Raw genomic sequence first — 22,152 nt, 5'->3', positions numbered from 1 at the left:
TTTTTTATTTAGGAAGAGACAGTCAAGGAAGGCATTCTTATCCCAAATGCACCCATTTTTCATAAAAGGAAGCTGAAGATCACAGAGATTAAGAAACTTGAACAAGGTCACACAATTCCTATGTCAAGCAGAAGGAATTAGAGGATCCTTCTTCTTACTCATTTCACTGACAAAGAGTTGTGTATAGATAAACTAAGTAAACAACTTCTGCAATGATTTGTTTAGTGGTAGTGAGGAAACCAGACGAGATTCAGAGAGGGGTGACTGGCATCTAATCCTTCACGACACAGATAGAGGACAAACATTTTAAAACGCAACTGCTTTCATGCCTCTACTTCTCAAATATGCCAAGTTTCTCGATGTTTTTGTTGTTAGGTGCCATGAGCTGGCTCTGGACCAGCGTGGTCTGATGTAAAACAAGGAAACACTGCCCGGTCCAGTGCCTTCCTCACAATCGTTCTTAGATTTGAGCCCATTGTTGCTGCTGCTGTGTCAATCCATCTTGGCAAGAGCCTTCTTTGTCTTTTTTTTTTTATCATTTTACTGGGGGCTCGTACAATTCTTATCACAATCCATGCATATATCCATTGTGTCAAGAACATATGTACCTTTGTTGCCATCATCATTCTCAAGATATCTGCCTTCTACTTGAGCCCTTAATATGTGCTGCTCATTTACCCCCTCTCTCCCCATTCCCCCCCACCCCGTGAACCCTTCATCATTCATATATTATTATGATTTTGTCATATATTAATTATATGAACCTTCTTCTTTTTCACTGCCCTTCACTCTACCAAGCAGGATCTCTTTCTTCCGGAATGGTCTCTCCCAATAACACGTCCAAAGAGCAAGAGATACAATCTTGCCACCTTTGTCTCTAAGGAGCCCTCTGGCTATACTTCTTCCAAGAAAGCTTTCTTTGTTCTCTTGGCAGTTGCTGGTACTTGCAATATTCTTTGCCAGCACCATGATTCAAATGGATCGATTCTTTGTCACCCTTCCCTATTCAATGTCCAATTTTCAAAGGAATGTGAGGCGACTGAAAATACCCTGGCTTGGGTCAGGTGCACCTTAGTCCTCAGAGTAACATAAAGAGGGCTTCTGCGACAGATTTACCCAATGCAATGTGTCTTTTCATGTCTTGACTGTTGTTTCCATGAGCATTGATTGTCAATATAAGTAAGATAAAATCCCTGACAATGTCAATCTTTTCTCCATTTATCATGATGTTACCTATTGGTCCAGTTATGGCTTCTTTACATTGAGTTATAATTCATGCTAAGGGCTGAAATCCTTGATTTCATCAGCAAGTACTCCAAGTCTTCCTCACTTTCAGCAAGCAAGGTGCGTCGTCTGCATGTTGCAAGTTGTTTGTAAGCCTTCTTCCAATCCTGATGGCACATTCTTCTCCATATAATGCCGGCTCTGTGATGATTTGCTCAGCATACAGACTGCATAAGTATGGTGAGAGGATACAACCCTGATACACTCCTTTCCTGATTTTTTTTTCAAACCAACAGCCTTACATTATTTATTGTTAAATTTGATGTGGAAGCATCAAAACCAAGGAAGAAACAAAAGTCTTAATCCAACTCAGCATGACAGACTGCTACTGAGCCTGGGGAAATGCAGCAGTGCATGCCATCCCTCAGGGGGCTCCTTAGAGACCCAGCTGGGTTCTTCTCCAATGTCTTCTCTTGGAGTTGTACCTGATCTTGTTACCGGTTTTTGTTCGAATCCATTGAGGAATGGACCGATTCTGCTTCTGTCTCTTGGCCAGGAATCTCTTGATTCTGAAAGTCTTATGAGATGACATGGTGAAGTCGGAGCAACACACACTCAGGGTGGTGGAGAAACGTGCAGGACACGTGTGCCAGCTGCGAGGCTTGCAGATCTCACTGGTGGGAGAATGGAAGGGGCACTGACCGCCAGACACACCCCAAGGCGCCCCGCTGCAGCTCCCGCGGGGGGCGGGGCATAGGGAAGCGCTCCCTCACCCACCCCTTTCCTGATTTTAAACCACTAGTATTCCCTTGTTCTGCTCACATGACAGCTCCTTGATCCATGTACAGGCTCCACATGAGCACAATGCAGTGCTCTGGAATTCCCATTCCTCTTTAGGCTACTCATCGTTTATCATGATCCACAAGTACTATGTCAATAAGACACAAGGGAACCTCTTTCTGGTATTTTCTACTTTCAGCCAAGATCCATCTGACATCAGCAGTGCTATCCCTTGTTCCGTGTCTTATTCTGAATCTGGGCTGAAACCCTGGCAGCTGCCTGTCAATGTTTTGCTTCAACCGTTGTTGGAGGGTCTTCAGCAAGATGTTACTTGTGTGTGATATCAATGATATTGTTCTGTAATTTGAGCCTATTACTTCTTTGCTCTTTGTCTGGAAGCTCGGCTGAAACTTTTGGGGGACATTTCTGGTATTTGAAATATTGATGACAAAGCTCCAAAATCACAGCCACATATAAGCCACTACACTACGACAAACTGACAGGCAAATGGTGGCATCCTGTAGTCAATAAAGTATGTAATCGGAATCGTATGAACATTATATATTTTCCCATGGGAGTAAACAAAGCTTTTTGCATTTTGAAGGGAAAGAATGTCTCTAAAGCACTCTCACTTCACCAATCACCCTTAGAAAAAGAGGGTGGGTCTTTTATAATTTATCTTATAATCCTTCCTGGGTAAACAACTTTAAAAAAATAATCACAATCCAAAACCAAACCCATGCATATTGTAATGCAACTATTCTGGAACAGCAAAAGCCCAAAGAAGATAATATTCAGTCAGAGAGACCCATATTCAACATAGCAATAAAAGATTCAACTGCACTGATCCCAATGACAATTTGAACTTGGTTCTTCATCCTTGGAAATCGTCATTCAGAGCCTGGCTGCAGTCATGGCTGGACACCAAGCTTTATATTGAGTGATGTATTGGACCACCAGGTTCTTTTGAAAGCTTTGATTCTATTATTAAGGTTTTTATTAAGCTATCACATTGATCAGCGTAATTTGAATTTCTTATATTTGAGTGTATAACAACAAAGAGGTAATCTTAGGTGCCAATCCTTTTGTTCAGTGAATTCTCACCACTGATATTTTATCAGGAAGAATCTGGGAATGTGGTGATTTTAATTGTGCTAGAGCAGCTGATACATTTTAGAAACATGGAGCCAGTAAAATTTTTTAAATGATCTGAATCCTGGGGGTGAAATAATAATCTACACGTCTAAGAGAAGCAGTTTTAAACCTTGGAAGGATGTTGCTGTGAGGTGTTGCTGAGCTGATTCCAACTCATGGCGACTGTGGCCAGCAGCACACAACACCACCCAGTCGTGTGCGGTCCTCATAATGATTCCTGTTTGAGCCCATTGCTGCAGCCACTGCGCCAGCCCCTTTCAAGGAGAATTGTCCTCTTGTCCTTGGTTCTCCACTAAGCATGCAGGTGGCCATTCAATGAGACAAAACCTCCTCATTTTTGCTTCTTTTGTTTTAAGTTTTTAAAAGTTCATTGTCAATTGAGAGTGCACATTTCGGATAACCAACTTTGTAGTCATTAGTTTAAACTATCAAAAAATTTCCCTCCTAAAAGTTTATTCTTCTTTCGCGCCTTGATTTCTCTTCTCCTTCTGGTGGAAACCTGCCCCTTTGTCCACGTTAACACCCATCAACAATCGAGCCCACTGCTCGACCTATGCTTCGTGCCCTTCCTGCCGTGGCTATCTCCAAAGTCTGTTCCCTTGCATGTGGCTTTTGTTTTTCGTTATGGGAGTGGTCTACAATAACATCTGTCCTTTTGTGATTGGCTAATTTCCTCGGCATCATGTTTTCCGGGTCCATCCAACCAGGTGTTGCTTAGCTTTGTTCTTGCCTTTTAGCATTAACATTCCACTGAGTGGATGCTCCCAAATGCCTTCATTCATTTCTCCATAGCGAGGCATTTGGGCTCTCCCCAAATGCTTGCTCTTGTGAACAACGCTGCAATGAACAAGAGTGTGCACGTGTCTCTCCGTGTGATGACTCTTGCTTCTTTAGTAAGAGTCCACAATGGCTGTCCTCACTTAGAGTCCCCCCGGCAGTGTTTCAGAAATGAGCGTTGCAATCTGTCTGCAGTCTCTCCAGCATGTACTGTTTTCTGGGTTTGGTTTCTGTTTTCCAGCTTGGCAGTCATTGTTGATGGAACGTACTAACTACATCAGTGTAGTCTTGATTTGTGTCTCCCAGGTGGCTAGTGATCACGAGCATTTTGTCTTACGTTTGTTGGTCAAAGATGATATCCTAATGGGTCATTTAATGTTTTAATTTTTAAGAAGGTGTTGCAGTTTTCGACAGAGTTTAGAGCTTATCTCTTATCTGTTTTGTTTTTGTCAAAATCTCCCCCCGCCCACCCACCCATTTTGCGGGTTCTCTTTTTAGCCTTTTGAGAAAGTCTTTTGATACATATATATAAATGTCTTAATTTTAGTAGGGCCCAATCATCTATTTTGCCATGCACCGACCATGTTCCTTCATTATATTTGATGGTATGTCTATGCCCTGCCATGGGATCCTTAAATCCCTTCTTCTTTTCTCACTGGTAATCTTTATAGTTCTGGCATTTACATTTAGAGCTTTAATTCATCTTGTGTTCTTTTTTGTAATAAGAAGGGAAATTTGGTCCTGTTTCATTCTTCTGCAGATGGAGATCCAATTTTGCTAGCACCATTTGTTGAAGAGAGTGTCTCCCATTAAATGGATTGTAACCCTGTGTCAAAGATCAGTTGTTTGAAAGTGGATACATTAATTTCCTGGTTCTCTATTTTGTTCTGTTAGTCTATATATCTATCGTTATGATAGTATCTGGCTGTTTGTTTGTTTTATTCATTTTATTGGAGGCTCTTACAGTTCTTGTCACAATCCATATATATATCCACTGTGTCAAGCACATGTACACATTTTTGCCATCATCATGCTCAAAACATTTTCTTGCTACATGAACCCTTGATATCAGCTCCTCATTTTTCTTTTTACCTTCCCCCCTTTCCTCCCTCATGAACCCTTGATAATTTATAAATTATTCTTTTTCCTGTCTTACACTGACTGATGTCTCCCCTCACCCACTTTTCTGTTGTCCGTCCCCCTGGGAGGGGGTTCTATGTAGATTATTGTGATTTGTTCCCTCTTTCTCCCTCCCAACCCCCCACCTGTCTTCCATGGTCCCTCCTGGTATCACTACTCTCATTTTTGGTCCTAAAAGGTTTATCTGTCCTGGATTCCCTGTGTTTCCAGCTCTTATTTGTACCCATGTACATGCTCTGGTCTAACTGATTTGTAAGGTAGAATTGAGGTCATGATAGTTGGGGGTGGAGGAAGCATTAAAGAACTAGAGGAAAGTTGTATGTTTCATTGGTGCTATATTGCACCCTAACTGGTTCATCTCTTCCTCGTGACCCTTCTGTAAGGGGATGTCCAATTGTCTACAGATGGGCTTTGGGTTTCCACTCCCCATTCCCCTTCATTCACATTGATATGATTTTTTTTTTGGCCTGAGTCTTTGATGCCTGATACCTGTCCCAATGGATACCTCATGATCTCACAGGCTGGTGTGCTTCTTCCATGTGGACATTTTTTGCTTCTGAACTAGATGGCCACTAGTTTATCTTCAAGCCTTTAAGACCCCAGACACTATATCTTTTGATAACTGGACACCATCAGCTTTCTTCACCACATTTGCTTAAGCATCCATTTGTCTTCAGTGATCATGTCAGGGAAGGTGAGCATCACAGAATGCCTGGTTATTAGAACTAAGTGTTCTTGCATTGAGGGAGTACTTGAGTAGAGGCCCAATATTTGTCTGCTACCATAATACTTACCATACAAATATATGTACATTGATCTATTTCCCTATTGTTATACATAAATATGTTTGAAGATGTACATACCTGTATTTAGGCCTCTATAAATGTCCTTTGCCTCCTAGTTATTTCCTCTATTTCCTTTTACTTTCCTCTTGTCCCATTACCCATATTCAGCCTTCATTTGGGTTTCAGTAATTTATCTGGCTATTTTAACTACTGTGGCTGTGAGAAGCTTCTTACTTTTTTCTTCTTAAGAAGTTTTTTGTTGATCCTTGGTCTCTTCCCTCAGTAATTTCTTTTTCTATTTCTCTAAGGTTGGGATCTGGATCAGAATTGTGTTGTACTTATGGATTGCTTTAGGTAGTATTGACATTTTTACAATATCATGTCTTCCTATTCATGAACAAAGACCCCTGGTGGTTTGGTTGCACGTTGAACTGATAACTGCAATGTCAGCAGTTTGAAACCACCTCCTCAGGATTAACACAGGGCTTTCTACTCCCATAAAGAGTTACAGTCACAGATAATCACAGGGCCAATTCTACTTATTATGAGTTGTCATTGACTTGATGCCAGTGAGATTCATGAACTTGAAATATTCTTCCATTTATGTAGATCTCCTTTGGTTTCTGATAGTTGTACTCTGTGGTTTTCTTTGTCTAAGTCTTTGGTTTCTCTGGTCAGGTTTATGGCTAATTTTTCAAATTTTTGTGTCGCTATTGTAAGTCCTATTACTTGGTTTCTTTTTCAGAGTTCTCTTAGTACATAAGAATCTAATTGTTTTTTGTATGCTACTCTTATATCCTGTCAAGCTGCCAAATCTCTTTTTTCCAATAATATTTTTTTGTTAAGTCTTTGGGATTTTCTATGTATAAAATCATATCATCTGTAAGAGTTTCACTTCTTTGCCAATTTGGATTCCTTTGGCTTCTTTTTCTTTTTTTGTCTAGTGTTTTTGCCCTCAACTTCAGCAACATGCAGAATAAGGTTGGTGGTTGGGGGCATCCTGGTCTGATCCCCTTCCCTAGGAGGATGTTGAGCGAGATTTGGGCCATTCGTTTTGCATATCTGACCTTTATTGTGTTGAAAAATTATGTTTCTATTCCTATTTTCTGAATGTTTTTATGAACAATGGTTTATACTTACTTCATAAAATGAGTTTGGGAGTTTACTGTTCTGTACACTCTGTAAGAGGTTGTGTAGAACTGTCTGAACGTTTTAGAATTCCCTAGAGAAGCCATATGGCTCTGGTCTTGTTGGAAGTGTTTTAATGACCTTACTTATTTCTTCTTTTGTTATGGGTTTGTAGAGGCTATCTACATTAGTGTGTATTAATTTGGATAGTGTGTGTCTAAAAAAATTATTCATTTCTTACAAGTTTTCAGATTTGTTCTTTGTAGTAATCTGATGTGGTCTTTTGTATGTCTTCCATTTGGATCTATTGCAATATCATCTCTCTCTTCTCTTATTGTTGATATTTACATTTTCTTTTTTTTTTGGTTAAGTTTTCTAATTTTTGTCAATTTTGTTAATTCTTTCAAAGAACAAATTTCTGTTCTTGGTGATTTCCCCCACTATTGTTTTGTTTTCCAATTCATTTATTTCTGCTCTAATTTTTAAAAAATCTTTTATTGGGAGTTTGTACAACTCTTATCACAATCCATACATACATCCGTTGTGTCAAGCACTTTTGTACATTTGTTTCCCTCATCATTCTCAAAACATTTACTCTCCCCTTAAGCCCCTGGCGTCAGCTCCTCATTTTCCCCTCTCTCCTTGCTCCTCCCTCCCCCCTCCTTCTTGAACCCTTGATAATTTATAAATTATTATTATTTTGTCATATCTTACACTGACGTCTCCTTTCACCCACTTCTCCACTGCCTTTCCCCCAGGGAAGAGGTTATATGTTGATCCTTGTAATCTGTTCCCCCTTTCTCCTTCACCTTCCCTCTACCCTACCGGTATCGCCACTCTCACCACTGGTCCTGAGGGGATCATCCATCCTGGATTTCCTGTGTTTCCAGTTCCTATTCATACCAGTGTACATCCTCCAGTCCAGCCGGATTTTTAAGGTAGAATTGGAATCATAATCATAGGGGGTAGGAAGCATTCAAGAACTAGAGGAAAATTGTATGTTTCATCATTGCTACACTGTACACTGCCTAGCTTGTCTCCTCCCCGCAGCCCTTCTGCAAGGGGGTGTCCAGTTGCCCACATATGGGCCCTGGGTCCCCACACTCCCCTCATTCACAATGCTATGGCATTTTTGGTCTTTGATGCCTGCTACCTGATCCCTTCGAAGCCTAATGATCACACAGGCTGGTGTGCTTCTTCCATGTGGGCTTTGATGTTTCTCAGCTAGATGGCCACTTGTTTATCTTCGGACCTTGAAAACCCCAGATGCTATATCTTTTGATAGCCGGGCATCATCCTCTTTCTTCACCAGATTTGTGTATACACCCATTGTCATCAGTGATCGTGCCAGGAAGGTATCTGCTCTAATTTTAATAATTTATTTTTTCCTGGTGGATTTTATTTTTAAATCTATTTTATTGGAGATTAATATTGCCATTCCTGCTTTTTTTACCTTTGCATTAGCTTGAGATATTTTTCCTAGTCTTTGAAACGTAGTCTATTTTTTGTCTTTGTGTCTAAGTTGTGTTTCTTGTAGGCAGCATATTGATAAATCTTGTTTTCTTATCCAATCTGCTACTTTCCATCTCTTTAACTGGTGTATTTAGTCCATTCACAGTCAGCATCATTATTGATATGCCCGAGTTTGTTGCTGTCATTTTAATGTATGTTTTTTGTGGTGTTATTGGTTTCTATTCTCATAAAGAGTTTCAGTCTTAGAAACCCAGAGGGCAGTTCTACTCTGTCTTATGATGTGGCAGTGAATTGGAAGCCAGTTGATGGGTAACATGTGCCTGACCCAAGCCTTGGTATTTTGAATCACTTCATATGTATTTTGGACATCGAATAAGGAAGACAGAGAAGAATGGGAGTGATTGGATTATGGTGCTGATGAAGAACCTTGAAAGTACCATGAACTGACAGAAGAACAAACTAATCCATCTTTGAAGAAGTGCAGAGTGCTCCCTGGAAGTACAGAGCAGGGGATGGTCCTGGGTTCCACACGGGACAACCAATCTTTCCCAAAATCTTTTCCAGACATCTCTTCTTTAGTCAGGGAGGGCCACTAGGAAAAAACTCTGGTTTCCCTGGAGAAAAAGCTAGAGTTGAATCAGCTTTTGCCTCAACTCCCTAGCAGACTTAAACTACTTCAGTTAAACAACTCCTTCAGAAAAGAATAGCTGGTATATTAGGAAGCCATCTACATTCCTAGATTTCTATTCTTAGGCAGCCAGGCACAGGAACAATGGGAAAACAAACACTTGGAAAACAAGAAAAGCAGGATGGGGGCAGTTAGATGGCCTGTTCTCCCTTCAGCCTGCTTCTTCACAAATTCTGAGCATCATCTACTTTGGCCTTTCCTGGTCCATCTTGGAGCGTTTTCACATGACAGAGGGCCTAGTCTCACAGGTGACCATGTTGAAGTTGTCACAGGCAATCCGCCTCTTCTCCAGGGGGCTGTACTCAGTCATGCCGCTGTACTTGTACAAGGTCTTGATTGGAATCCGCCGGGCCTTGCTGCTACCCATTGCTGCACACGTACCATAAGCAAATGGACCACGGCTCCCTTGCTTTCCCGAGGAGTGTCCAGCACATGCACTTGGGAAGGGCAGCCCTGCTTTAAAAAGAAAAAGACAGGCGTCCACGCTGACCGTGTCAATTCTCCTGTGTGTAAGGTTAGGCGGTCTTGGGGTCCCTCACACACACAATGTACTTGCTCAATTCAGCTGTTCTCTGAGTGACAGGCTCACTTACCCAAACCATCTCTCCACAACCAATGTTTCATCGCTTCATGCCTGAGGTGACTGCATGGTCTCGCCTGCAGGATCCTGGAAGCAGGAACCTCAGTTAATTCTGGCTTCTGTTCCTGACAGTCCAAATTCTGCACATTTGTCTTGGAATCTTCCCCCAAAGCCTTGTGGTGTGTCCCGAGTAGCATCTTGAGCCTGAGAGCACTGGCTCCTTCTCAGGCTTGCAACCTCTCGGTTGCTGATTTCTAGCCTCCTCACCCAGTCCTTACTCACCTGCCTCAGGTGCCTCTTCTCTTCTTCCGGTACAGACTTGTCACGGGGAGATTGCCACGGGCCACCTGCAGCTACCTGGCTTGGGTTTCCAGCTCCTTCGTCAGGGTGCCCAGTTCTCTCTGCATTCCTTCTCCAGAGTCCTGGATTCCAGCCTGCTGGTCCCCTCACCCACTGGAGAAGCTCTCCAGAGCGCAGAGGCAGCCTTGGTGGCCTCGCGGTCCGCACGCTGGGTTCTGCTGCCCCTCTGAAGGGCTTGCCTGCCTTGCACCAGCCTCATAAGAGTGGCAATGTTTGAGCCGTTGTTGCAGCATTGTGGGCAGAGGCTGGAAGAGCTTTAAAGTGGCCAAGAGTAAAAGTCTAGATTTCGCTGAAGAGATTGTTGCTAGAAGTATGATGCAAGCAGTAGAATGCTGCTAGAAACGTAGGTTTTAAATGACCCTCTAGTGAGGAATCCAGGACACATGAACCCCTTAGGACCAGTGGTGAGAGTGGCGATACAGGGAGGGAAGGGTGGGTAGAAAGGGGGAACCAATCACAAGGATCTACATGTGACCTCCTCTCTCGGGGATGAGCAAGGAAAGGTGGGTGAAGGGAGACGCCAGGTAGTGTAAGATAAGATAAAATAATAATTTATAAATTATTAAGGGTTCATGAGGGAGGGGAGAGCAGGAAGGGAGGGGGAGGGGAAAAAGGAAAATGAGGAGCTGATTCCAGGAACCCAAGAGAAAAGCGAATTTTGAGAATAATGAGGGCAATGAATGTATATGTGTGTTTTACACAATTGATGTATGTATGGTTTGTGATAAGAGTTGTATGAGCCCTGATAAAAATGATTTAAAAAAAAAGAAGATGGAAGGGTAGGGTGGAAAGGGGGAACCGATTACAAGGATCTACATATAACCTCCTCCCTGGGGATGGACAACAGGCAGGTGGGTGAAGGGAGACTTGGATAGTGTAAGATATGACAAAATAATAATTTATAAATTATCAAGGGTTCATGAGGGAGGGAGAAGGGGGAAATGAGGAGCTGATGTCAGGGGCTTATGTGATGAGGGCAACGCTTTACACAATTGCTTTACACAATTGATGTAGGTATGGATTGTGATAAGAGTTGTATCTGCCCCTAATAAAATGATTTTTTAAAAAAGATGACGATGTGAAAGGCCAATGGAGGAAAGGGGGCGTTGCTTTTTATGTAATGGCTAAGAATTTGTCTGAATTATGATCGATGGTTTGGTGGAAGGTCAACTTAAAAAAAAGAATCACACAAACAACTCTCTGTCATCAAGTCAATTTCCGCTCATAGTGACCCTCTAGGAGAGTGTGGGGGGTCCCCTGTGGAGGCTATTGATCTTTGTAGGAGTAAAGTAGAAAACCTCATCTTTCTCCTGAGGAGGGGCTGGTGGTTTTGAACGGCTTATTTTGCAGTGAGCAGCCCAGCCCATCACCACTACGCCACCAATGGCGAACGTGGATCTCTTGTTGAGGAGGTTTCTAGGCTATGGGGCACATGCCCTTAGATGGAAGTGCAGAATGTCCCAATCCTTTTCACTTTCAGTTTGCACAGTTCATTTTTAAATCTACTCTGTCCTCTTACACTTTAGTGGCAAGGGGAAACAACTCCGTTACTTTAAGTTATAGCAGCAGTTCTCATCCTGTGGGCCGTGACCCCTTTGGGGGTCCAACGGCTCTTTCACAGGGGTCGCCTAAGACCATCGGAAAACACATAACTATTTCACAATATATAATTATGTATTATTTTGTGATTGATCACTATGCTTTCACTATATTCAATTTGTAGCAATGAAAATACATCCTGCATTTCAGATATTTACATGACATTTCATCACAGTAGCAAAATTATGACTATGAAGTAGCAACGGAAATAATTTTATGGTTGGGGGCGGTCACCACGACATGAAGAATTGTATGAAAGGGTCACGGCATGAGGAAGGTGGAGAACCACTGATTTACATGATGAACCAAAAATTCGAGCTCACTGCCACTGAGCCAATTCCGACTGAAGCCCATGTCACAGGTTAGCATGGCTCCTATAGGTTTCTGCGGCTGTGAATCTTTGTGAGACTATGCAGATTCCTTTTTTCTCTGGAGCAGGAGCTAGTTTTGAACTGCTGACCTTGTGGTTAGCAGCCCAATGTGTAACCTACTAGGCGGTCAGCGCTCCATGATATATATGTATTAATATTGCCTCAGAAAAAAAGGCATGGATTTTTATTTTGCGTCAAGTAAATTTCCCCAAAGAGTTGGCTCATTTTTTGAAGCAGGATAGAAATATAGAGTATTTCTCTATCCCTTCTCATGCTGGAGTGTGTATTAAAAAAATGTTTTAAGTCAAAGCTTCTCATATTAGGATGCTAGAATTGAAACTATAAATCAAAGCTTATTTGATCTACTGCTCCCTTTTCAGAAATTACTCAGCATAATTAAAAACACTTGTTTTATATCCCATAATCCAGGAAAAAGGGTGGTCAACTTTTGGGAGGCTTCTTGGATCCTTCTAGGGCCCTAGGTGGGGTAGGGTGTGGTATAGCTCACTTTGGGAAACATTACACAAGGACAGGGCACTAACTTATGAAAAGACCTATCACTGTTCTGTGTAAGTCAAAATATAACATGTATACAGAAAACCACTTAATTAAAAGAAATGAGTTTGCATACATTGTTTATAAAATTAATCTCAACTTGATTTCTGCGGTACATTAACTAATGGGGCTAAAGAATTTAGTTGAGATCTATTTTCATAATTTATAGCAATGCTTCCTATTATCAGAAGGCAGGGTGGTGGTGGCGTAATGGCAAAGCCCTCAGCTGCTAACTGGCAGGTCAGTGGTTCACATCCACCAGCTGCTCTGTGGGTTGCAGCACGGGAAATTCTATGGGGCAGTTCTAGTCCAATCTTACACAGAATTGCTATGAGTTGCTGGGATGGCATGGGTTTGGTTTGGATATTTTAAATAGTATCGAACGAATGACACATCAAAAAAGTTTTTCCAAAAATTTATTGAAGCAGAAACAGTTGGCCAGATACTTACTGGGAAATAAAGCAGTTTTAATGGTATTCAAAAAATACTTTTAAAAAGTATTCTAGCACAAGACTTCTTTGTAAACTAGATTAAGGTGTAAACCTTTACTTTTTTTCTAATGGTTTTAGGTTGGTTCTTAAACACTAGAGCTTATTCCTATTCCAAATCTATCTTGCGCTCCTGAAGAAAAACTGCAGAAAGGCACTTAAAAGCTGTTCCTTTACGATATGGATCTTATTTTGTATTCTTGCTGGTAAGAAATTGCCACGCCGAGTGCGTGCAAGATTCACTCAAGGTCATCAATTCACTCAAGGTCATCGTGATGCTGAGAAGTCTCATTGATAACCTGTTGGAGAAAAAAATCCAAAAAAATCAAATAAGATTTAGCACTATGTGCTAGACGACTACATAAAGTCTCAGAAAGAAAGATCCTATTATAGATCTATGAAGGGACTTCAAAACATTTGTGGGGGGAAATGGAATAAAAAGATAATGAAAATTTCACACCGACTTTGAAAGTGATGATTCATGTTTAACAGTGTGTTGACAGGTGTCTCATGTACCATGCAGCTGAGTGGCTTCAACAGATTAAGAAGGGCGGTGTGATCTTCACCCCAGTCCATGTCAGAACATGGTCTTCCCGCCTGCACTCATTATCATTGCTGCTGTGACGTACGTGCCCTCCAGTCGGCACCAAGCACTGCTCCCCATCGACCCTAACCTCCCCTGCCCTCAGGAACATTTAACCTAATGACTGTGTCTCTGTAGATCTACCTATCTTGGATTTCATCTAAAGGAAATCACATTAAAAACCTCGACAATGCTAACAAAATGAAACAGAAAAGCCTCAATCCAAGAGAAAGCAGAATAGAAACGAGTACTAGTTAAACATGGGTCACAAGGCAAAACCAATGCTGTGTTAGATGTGACCCTAAGTTAACCCTATCTGCAGTCATCCAGTTCCTCCCAAAGCACTCTATCTGAGGGCAAGACGACTGTTCATCGCTGGTCAAGGGTCTGAGGGAATTCAATGGAGGCTTAATCAGCATGGAGACTCTGCGAATGGACTTGAAGTTTTCACTGCCAGCCACAGCCTTCTGCCAACTGGTGTTCAGAATTTAAGGGCTAATTCAATTTCTTCCTCTGATCCAACATTTCAGATGATTGACCATCCTTATAGCACAGGTTGGTGTGGTCCTTCTGTTCCACAAACTTTCTGAAACCCCTCTTATTATTTATTGTGCAAATGATAAGGTTTTATTGGTTCTGAATGGCAAGGGGTACAGCGAGGAGGGGAAGATGCAGAGGTGAAAAGATGTTCTCCACACATAGGCCAAAGGAGTCCGCAATGGAATGACAGGTCTCGGAGATTGAACATACTTTTAAAATTCTGCTTTTGAAATATAGGTCTTACAAAATCAGATGCAGCAATGCTCAAAAGCAGTTGAGACATGAAAAGGAGAGGCTGCATTTATGGACAAGTAAGGATTCCACGAAGATTAAACTACATCATGACAATTTATTTGCTGGATTAGTGAGGAAGCAAGAATCGAGTTGGCCAAACAGCCAGCCCTTGTACTACAGAGAAGGGTGGAGGAGGTGAATGGCAGAAAGGGACAGACCTGGGTCCAGGATCAAAACACCGCTGGCACTGAAATAGTCCATTGGAGCTAGTCTGGGAGTAACTGCAGAACACAAGCAACCTTGACTCCCACTTCAAAGTCAGCACCATGGCAAAAGCCTTCATTTGGAACTTCAAAAAGACTGCCGCCTCACTTGCATATCGAGGGGGTCAAATAACTAGTAGGCTACATGTCGCTGGAAGAGGAGGTGTATTTTTTTTCCAATTGGCATGTGTAAAGCTGAAAGTTCCCAAATTAACGAACTATACTGAGATGCAGATTTGTGGCTGAATTAAAGGGACAGTAATTCTTGTCCGCTAATATTCCACTTGTGATTTGAAAGATACCAACCTGTCCGTCTCGGGTCTCCACGGTCTTGATCAGGAGAGTTCTCTTTGAGTGGGTGTCGACCAGAGGGAGTGACTCCAGATTGGTTTCTAAATTAAAAAGAAAAAAATGAGTACAACTCACATGTAGAGAAAACAAGTTTTATTCCAGTAATCACGATCTTTTGCAATCGTTCAAAGTGCTTCTTGAAAGGGCTGCAGAATAATTGTAATACTTCTAAAGAATCCAGACAACTGTTTTTTATTTGAAAGTCAAGTGCCTGACACCACGGTAACATTAGGATGTGTGCACCCCATCAGGAAGAATTAAATACAGTTTAAAGTTGACTTGAAACTCTAAGTGTAAACCAGGGCCTGGGTTTGAAAATTACTGATTCAAAAAAAAAATCTACAGATTTTTAATAGAATTTTCTCTTCCGTTTCTCAGAACAAAACATTCTTTTGTTCATACAAAATGAGCACTTTCTCATACAGAAAAATGGTTCTTAGCTGCTGACATTTTTCTTAAAGGAAAAATAAATCCTTACCTCTCAGATTCAGGGAAGAAAAGGTTGGCAGAGGCAGTGCGATCCTAGAGAAGAGGAAGAAAAACAGTAAAATTTTTGGAAAACCACTTGAACAACGAATGAATTTATTTATGCTTTTTGTTCCAATCAAGTAAGAAAATGTACTTGTGTCCTTGTTATGTTAGGAATATGGACTTACTCGTGATTGTTCTTATTCATGTACTTAAAAAATGTTATGTCAATCATTGACTCCCCAGGCTATGTACTACAAGAAGATAAACTTAAGACAGAAAGCTGTGGGTTCTTATTCTAGCTCTACTTTTGATTACCTCTGATTACCGCAAAGTAATGGCTCTAAGTAATCAGCTATAAAGAAAAGAAAGTATTCTGTTCTCATTAGGTGTTATGGTGTCAGTCCCAGCTCATAAGGATCCTTATGCACACACGTCATCTTCTCACAACTGTTGTAATACGTGAGGTCCCTGTTGCAGGTAAGTATCTACTTTGCAAAAATACTGTACAGATTGAAAAGGGATAATGTATGCAAAGTGAAGAACCGGTAGGTATTCATTCAGGCACAACTAAAGTCAGTAGCCCTTGGTTCGATTTCAACTCATGGCATCTCCATGTGTGTCACAAAAGAACTATGCTACACACAGCTTTCAATGTCTAATTTCTCAGAAGCAGACCATTGGGGCTTTTATTCCAAGACATCTCTGGGTGGGCTTGAACCTCCAACCTTTCCGTTAGCAGCTGAGCATATTAACTGCACCTGTCAGGGGCTACCAGCATGCAAATCGGTACTGTATACCTGCTCTCCTCGCCTTCCAGCAGCTTCCTGTAGGTAGCAATCTCAATGTCAAGGGCCATCTTGACATTCAGCAGGTCTTGGTATTCACGCAGGTGACGAGCCATTTCTTCCTTCATGTTCTGAATCTCATCCTGCAGACGGCCAATAGTGTCTTGGTAGTTAGCAGCTTCAAGAGCAAAGTTCTCTTCCATTTCACGCATCTGGCGCTCCAGAGATTCATTCTGCAGGTGACAGGGGTTTCCAAAATTATTTCCCAGGGAAAACTCGGCTAAACCCAGAGTTATTTAATGACCATGTGTATACTTTTCATTAATGTCAAGTGATGAGGACCCTGATTCTAAGTGGACAATACAAGTGTGAAGTCCATTGTGTATTACCCCAAAACAAAGCGAAAAACCAAATTCACTGCCAGTGACTCTATTGCAATTAGCGGGGACCCTATAGCACAAAGCAGGACTGCCCTTGGGGATCTGCGAGGCTGTAAATTTTAACAAGGCAGGAAGCCTCATCTTTCTCCTGCCCCTTTTTATTAGACACAATAAAATATTTAGGCTAAAACTTTCAGATTTCCATCTTTCCCGGCCACTCATTTTCACTGGATAAAGCTATTCATTTTTCTTCCCTTGAAGCTCTGTTCGGGTATCACCACTGCCTTTTTCCGGTGAGTGGGTCACGGGTGGCTAATGTTTCATTTCTCGGTCACTGCAGAGCAGTACTTACAGTTCCTTTAAGAGCATCCACTTCACAGGTGAGCGACTGGACCTGTCTCCGGTACTCATTAGACTCCTGCTTTGCCTGGCGCAGGGCATCGTTGTTCCTGTTGGCGGCCTCGGAGAGATCAGCAAACTGGCAGGAAGAAATCGGAACGAAGATGAACCCGCAGTCAAGTTATCTGAGTGTCGGGAAAGCAAGCTGTCGTTCTAACTCGTTGTGCCTGGGTCCTTGGAGTTTCCCAAACCAAACTCACTGTCACAGCATCAATTCTGACTCACAGTGACCATCCAGAACGGAACAGAACTGTCCCGTTGGATTTCTGAGGCTGTAAATCTGTATGGGAGTAGAAAGCCGCATCTTTCCGCGGTGGCGCGGCTGGTGAGTTTCTGCTGCTGACCTTGTCCTTGGCAGGTTTAGGCAGCATAACCCACCACACCCCGGGGCTCCTATGTGTCCCTAGTGGGTGTAAAAAGAGTGTCTAGAAATCCCCTAAACTTTTTTTTAGCTATTCCAACTTAAAGGTAGCAGTAAAGCATGATACAAACCAAACTTCCTACTTTAAGGGCGAATCTCAATGACTTACAGAATTTGTCTACATTTTTGTATTGAAAGCCAGAGAATGACACTGATATTCTTAAGTAGATTCCATCACATTAGCCTGTCTAAAAAGGGTGGACAGGTCAAGGGCATGGCGGTGGAGTTCACTAAGAGAGAAGGAGAAACTTCTTCAGTGGAATGGGTGTGAGGGCGTTTGGAAAGGGAATTCCAAATAAAATTGGAATTGACGGGAACTAAATGATATTTAGGAATCATACACACAGACACCGCATTGTTGAAACAACGGGTGTACTCTTGTTCTAGTCGTGATGACGTGATGTGCTTCGTACCTTCGACTTGTACCATTCTTCCGCTTCCTGAAGGTTCTTGGCAGCCACGCTTTCATACTGCTGACGGACGTCACGCAGGGCAGCCGTGAGGTCAGGCTTAGCAACGTCCACGTCGATTTGGACATGCTGTTCCTGAATCTGGGCCTGTAGCTCCTGGATTTCCTGAACAAATAACAGACAGAAGGAGGTCAGGCTGACATCGACGGGAGCAGCTTCGCCCAGTTACTCTCGGAGAGTTACTCCACTTACCTCCTCATGCAGTTTCTTCAAAAAGGCGATCTCTTCTTGCAAGGACTCTACTTTCCGTTCCAGGTCAAGACGGGCCAAAGAAGCATTGTCGACATCCTAATTTTAACAAGAGGAAAGATAGGATTACAGAGGAAACGGAAGTGTCTTATATCATTTATCTATTTTATTTTTTGTTAATTTTACTATCCTAGGCTATTGACTATAAAAATGGTTTTGATAAACATGCTCCTTGAATAAGATTGTGCTTTAGCACTGTATTATATTGTACTTTCTTCTTCGTTAATAATCTTATATTGTGATCTAGTATGTTATACTGAAGGTTGGCTAACAGATAATTTAAAAATAAATGTATATACAGACAGCCCCATCATTTTCATGATAAACTGCATTCAAATTTTTTTTGAATTTATATTTTACTTGTAATGCTTTAAATTATTTTTTAATTAAGTAAAGGCCACGGTATTTGTAAAGATGGTGTGCGTTTAATATCATGATAGGAGTTGTCAATTACACAATTTCCCATACACAGGAGTACATGTGGAACCGAAACTCATGCTTCTTCATTTCCATTTTCTCTACTCACATCTTTTGGCACCACCTAGTTAACAGGCATCCATGACACAAGGCCACATATAGATCATGTATCAATTTACTACTGCAGTTCAGGGTGTGCACCTGCAGAGATGCAGCTCAAGCAGGTAAAGAAACTATCTCTAATTCGGAGCTGTATTTGCTTTGGCTTCCCTGGGGAACTTTTGATCAAAAACTTCCTTGGCTTGTTCATCTTCTACTCGCCATTGTGTTGGTTCGGTTGCTTGGTTTGTTTCAGAATGACTGGTCACTACACTTGCATCTGAAGGACGCACAGGCAGAGTTATTGGTCATCCTGCCATTTTCATTCTTTACCCTTTGTACATAGCTGCTACACTCAATCCCAGGAAGTGTTTGGGCAAATGAAACTCTGATGGGAAAACTTTCTGCTTTTGATTTCCTATTTTATAACTTGGGAGCCACACACACACACACACACACAAAAAAAACCCTTTACTTAAAATTGTATTCATCAGCTTTAGGTTTTTCTTTTACTTGTGGGGATAAGTAAAGACAAAACTGAAGGACACGTGCTCATACGGACCTTACAATATCATAGGTCTGACCTATCGTAGGTCTGACCGTGGCTTTAAGAACTTTTCCTATCAAGTCCTTCACAGGTCTGAGCCAGATCTTAGATAACGGATATTAGGATGTTAGCAAATAGTTGTGTCCAATTAGAACGGTGCTTACATCATTACATATTCACTAAATGCAGCCTACTGCGAAGCTTCCCTGGCACACAAAGACTCCTATTATTACTGCCCAGAGCCACGCATTTGCCAGAATGTCTATCTACATTCCATAGTGAATCCCTTAGAAACCATTAATACCCCTCAGCCGCCCAGGGGACAGATGGCTGCTTTTCTTCCTTTATTAGATCACAAAATAGCTGTGCACAGTGACACTTCCATCTAACTTTAATGCCACAAGAGCGCTGGCAGAGAAGAAACGCGTTGGCTTCGCTCCAGGTAAACTACGTGTCTCGTCCTCGAACGCCTTTTACGTTTTAAAGGACAGCCTAGTCGTGCTTTTTGTGTCCGTGTCAAAAAATAAAACAAAACGAAAAAAACCTGGATAACTCTAAGAAACCACAATCTACATAGGATTGTTAACTACTCAAAATCAAAATGCGCGTGTCCTGCAAACACAGAGCAAACCCTCAGCGAAATGGCCGTATTTTCTTGAAAAACTTTGGAAACAAAGTAAAAAGGTAAGAAAAAAAAAACAACTTTATGTTCTAAGAGGGGAGTAAATGCCCCCCCCCCCCCCCCCCCCCCGGCTGCTTCCATCTGGAGACGCTGCAGATCGAGGTCTTTGTGCCACTAGAGGGCTTTCGAAACGCGCTCGGAGTTTGGCTCCGCAAAGCCGCGGGGAAGGAACTTCGCGAGTGGCCGCGGGCGGGTTGGGTGCGGTCCGGTGGCGGAGGAAGTGGACCCACCTGTCGGAAAGACTGCAGGCTGCTCTCGGCGTCCTCTCTCTGCAGCATCTCCTCCTGCAACCTGAAAGCAGCGCACGTGAGCTCGCACAAGGGGAAGCGGGAAACCGCAGGGGGCGGGGGCGGCCACGCCCAACCACCGCGTCCGTGCCCTTGGACGCCGCGGGCTGGGGCGCGTCCGCCACGGCCGCTCCGCCACCACGGCCGCGCTCTGCAGGTTGCAGCCGGCTCCCTGGCCGCCCCTTGGAAAAGTCGCCCCCGGACTCTGGCCCTCCCGCTTCCCTCGCTAGAGGTAGCCGTCCTTTGTCCCGCTTACTTCACCCCACCCCCGCCTCCCGCCCCCCAGATTGGCAGCCCGCCAGCGAGGGGCCAGGAAACTTTCTGCCAGGTTGAACAAACCCCTCCCCCTCCTCCCGCCCCGCTGCCTGCGACCACCGACAAAGTGGGGGGTTCAGCAACCCGGAATGCTAGGGGGGCGGGGCAAGGCGGGGGGGGGGACCGTGAAACGCTCGCTGCAAGGTCAGGGTGCAGGGCGGGGCTGCGCCACCCCAGCCCCAGCACAGCTCCCCAAGGGCCACCGCCCAGATCGTCCTCTAGGGCGTGGCACCCCCCTCGCGGGGTGCTGCTCCCCTCTCCCGCCCTCCTGCGCTCCCTCCCGGGCGTCGCGCCTAGCCCCCGCCCCCGAGCCCCTCCCCGGAGCTTCGCGCTTCGCGTGGGCCTCTCCTCCTTACTTTTCCCGGAGTCGCATGATGTCCTCGGCCAGGTTGTCGCGCTCCACCTCGACGCGAGCCTTGTCGTTGGTGACCTGGTCCACCTGCCGGCGCAGCTCGCGCATCTCCTCCTCGTAGAGGTCCCCCAGGCGCGACTTGCCCTGGCCCTTGAGCTGCTCCAGCTCGGCCAGCAGGATCTTGTTCTGCTGCTCCAGGAAACGCACCTTGTCGATGTAGTTGGCGAAGCGGTCGTTCAGCTCTTGCAGCTCCACTTTCTCATTGGTGCGGGTGTTCTTGAACTCGGTGTTGATGGCGTCGGCCAGCGAGAAGTCCACGGAGTCCTGCAGCAGGCGCACCCCGGGCACGCTGCTCCGCAGGCGCACGGCCGAGGAGCGCGTGGCGTACACGCCGCCGGGGGACGAGGCATACAGGCTGCGGCTGGTGCTGGGGCGCAGCGCGCTGCCCAGGCTGTAGGTGCGGGTGGACGTGGTCACGTAGCTCCGGTTGGAGCTGGGCCGGCTCGCCGTCCCAGAGCCGCCGAATATCCGGCGGTAGGAGGAGGAAGACCTGGTGGACATGGCTGCAGACGGCGGCGACTCGGACGGACTCCGGGAGGAGATGCGGACGAGGGTGCGGTGGGAGCAGGGTGCGTCTCTGGCGCGCGGGGACCTCGGAGCAAGGGTGGCAGAGGACGGGACCCCGCCAAGGGCGCAGTTTTTATAACCGCCTTTGGAAAAAGGGTTCCCTCCCACTGCCATGCAAGCCACAGAGCGTGCCAGCCAATGGGGACCTAGCGAGAAGGGGGGAGTGGGGAGGGGTGGGTGGGCGGGGGGTTGGGGCGGGGGCGCCCTCAAGCCTTCCCCCCTCCAGGCTCCAGGCGGCCTGGGATTGGGGACTGGGCACAGTTCCGTTAACTTGTGAAGTTGGGCTGGAACTTTGGGGGCTTTCCTTGTCTTGGCCCGAGGTCTGGTCACCCTGGGGGCTGACCAAGGCGAGGGTCCTGGCGGAGGAGGAAGTGGCCTTGACTGCACTAGAAGGGTCTTGGGCACTCCGCCAAGGGGGCGTGGGAGGAGGCGCACGGGTGGGAGGGGCGCGCTCGGACGCTCAGCCACAGGGCTGTGCCGGCTGGGAACGGGTGGGTGGGGAGCCCCGCAGCCAAAGGGGCAGGAAGAGGGGGAGTGACGGCCTGGGAAGGCTGAGAGTTAGGAACAAAGAGCGCCT

The 22,152-nt window shown here is 44.3% G+C and overlaps 2 protein-coding genes across 2 annotated transcripts; both read right to left on the bottom strand.

Moving 5' to 3' along the window:
• Window positions 1–1,579: 1,579 nt before the first annotated feature.
• Window positions 1,580–1,831, bottom strand: LOC142451324 (large ribosomal subunit protein eL39-like). Its single transcript, XM_075553185.1, has one exon. It carries the CDS (start codon window positions 1,814–1,816, stop codon window positions 1,661–1,663), a length of 156 nt encoding a protein of 51 aa, XP_075409300.1. The 5' UTR covers window positions 1,817–1,831; the 3' UTR covers window positions 1,580–1,660.
• An 11,183-nt stretch (window positions 1,832–13,014) lies between these two features.
• VIM (vimentin) lies at window positions 13,015–21,704 on the bottom strand. The gene is made up of 9 exons (XM_075552452.1): window positions 20,953–21,704; window positions 20,225–20,285; window positions 18,193–18,288; window positions 17,944–18,105; window positions 17,063–17,188; window positions 16,343–16,563; window positions 15,553–15,596; window positions 15,030–15,115; window positions 13,015–13,402 (listed from the first exon to the last, which is right to left on the bottom strand). Exons 1-9 carry the CDS (start codon window positions 21,687–21,689, stop codon window positions 13,361–13,363), a joined length of 1,575 nt encoding a protein of 524 aa, XP_075408567.1. The 5' UTR covers window positions 21,690–21,704; the 3' UTR covers window positions 13,015–13,360.
• Between the last annotated feature and the right edge of the window lie 448 nt (window positions 21,705–22,152).

The sequence above is a fragment of the Tenrec ecaudatus genome, chromosome 6 (assembly GCF_050624435.1).
Source record: "Tenrec ecaudatus isolate mTenEca1 chromosome 6, mTenEca1.hap1, whole genome shotgun sequence".
Lineage (NCBI taxonomy): Eukaryota > Metazoa > Chordata > Mammalia > Afrosoricida > Tenrecidae > Tenrec > Tenrec ecaudatus.
This window is presented reverse-complemented; position numbering and strand designations above follow the sequence as displayed.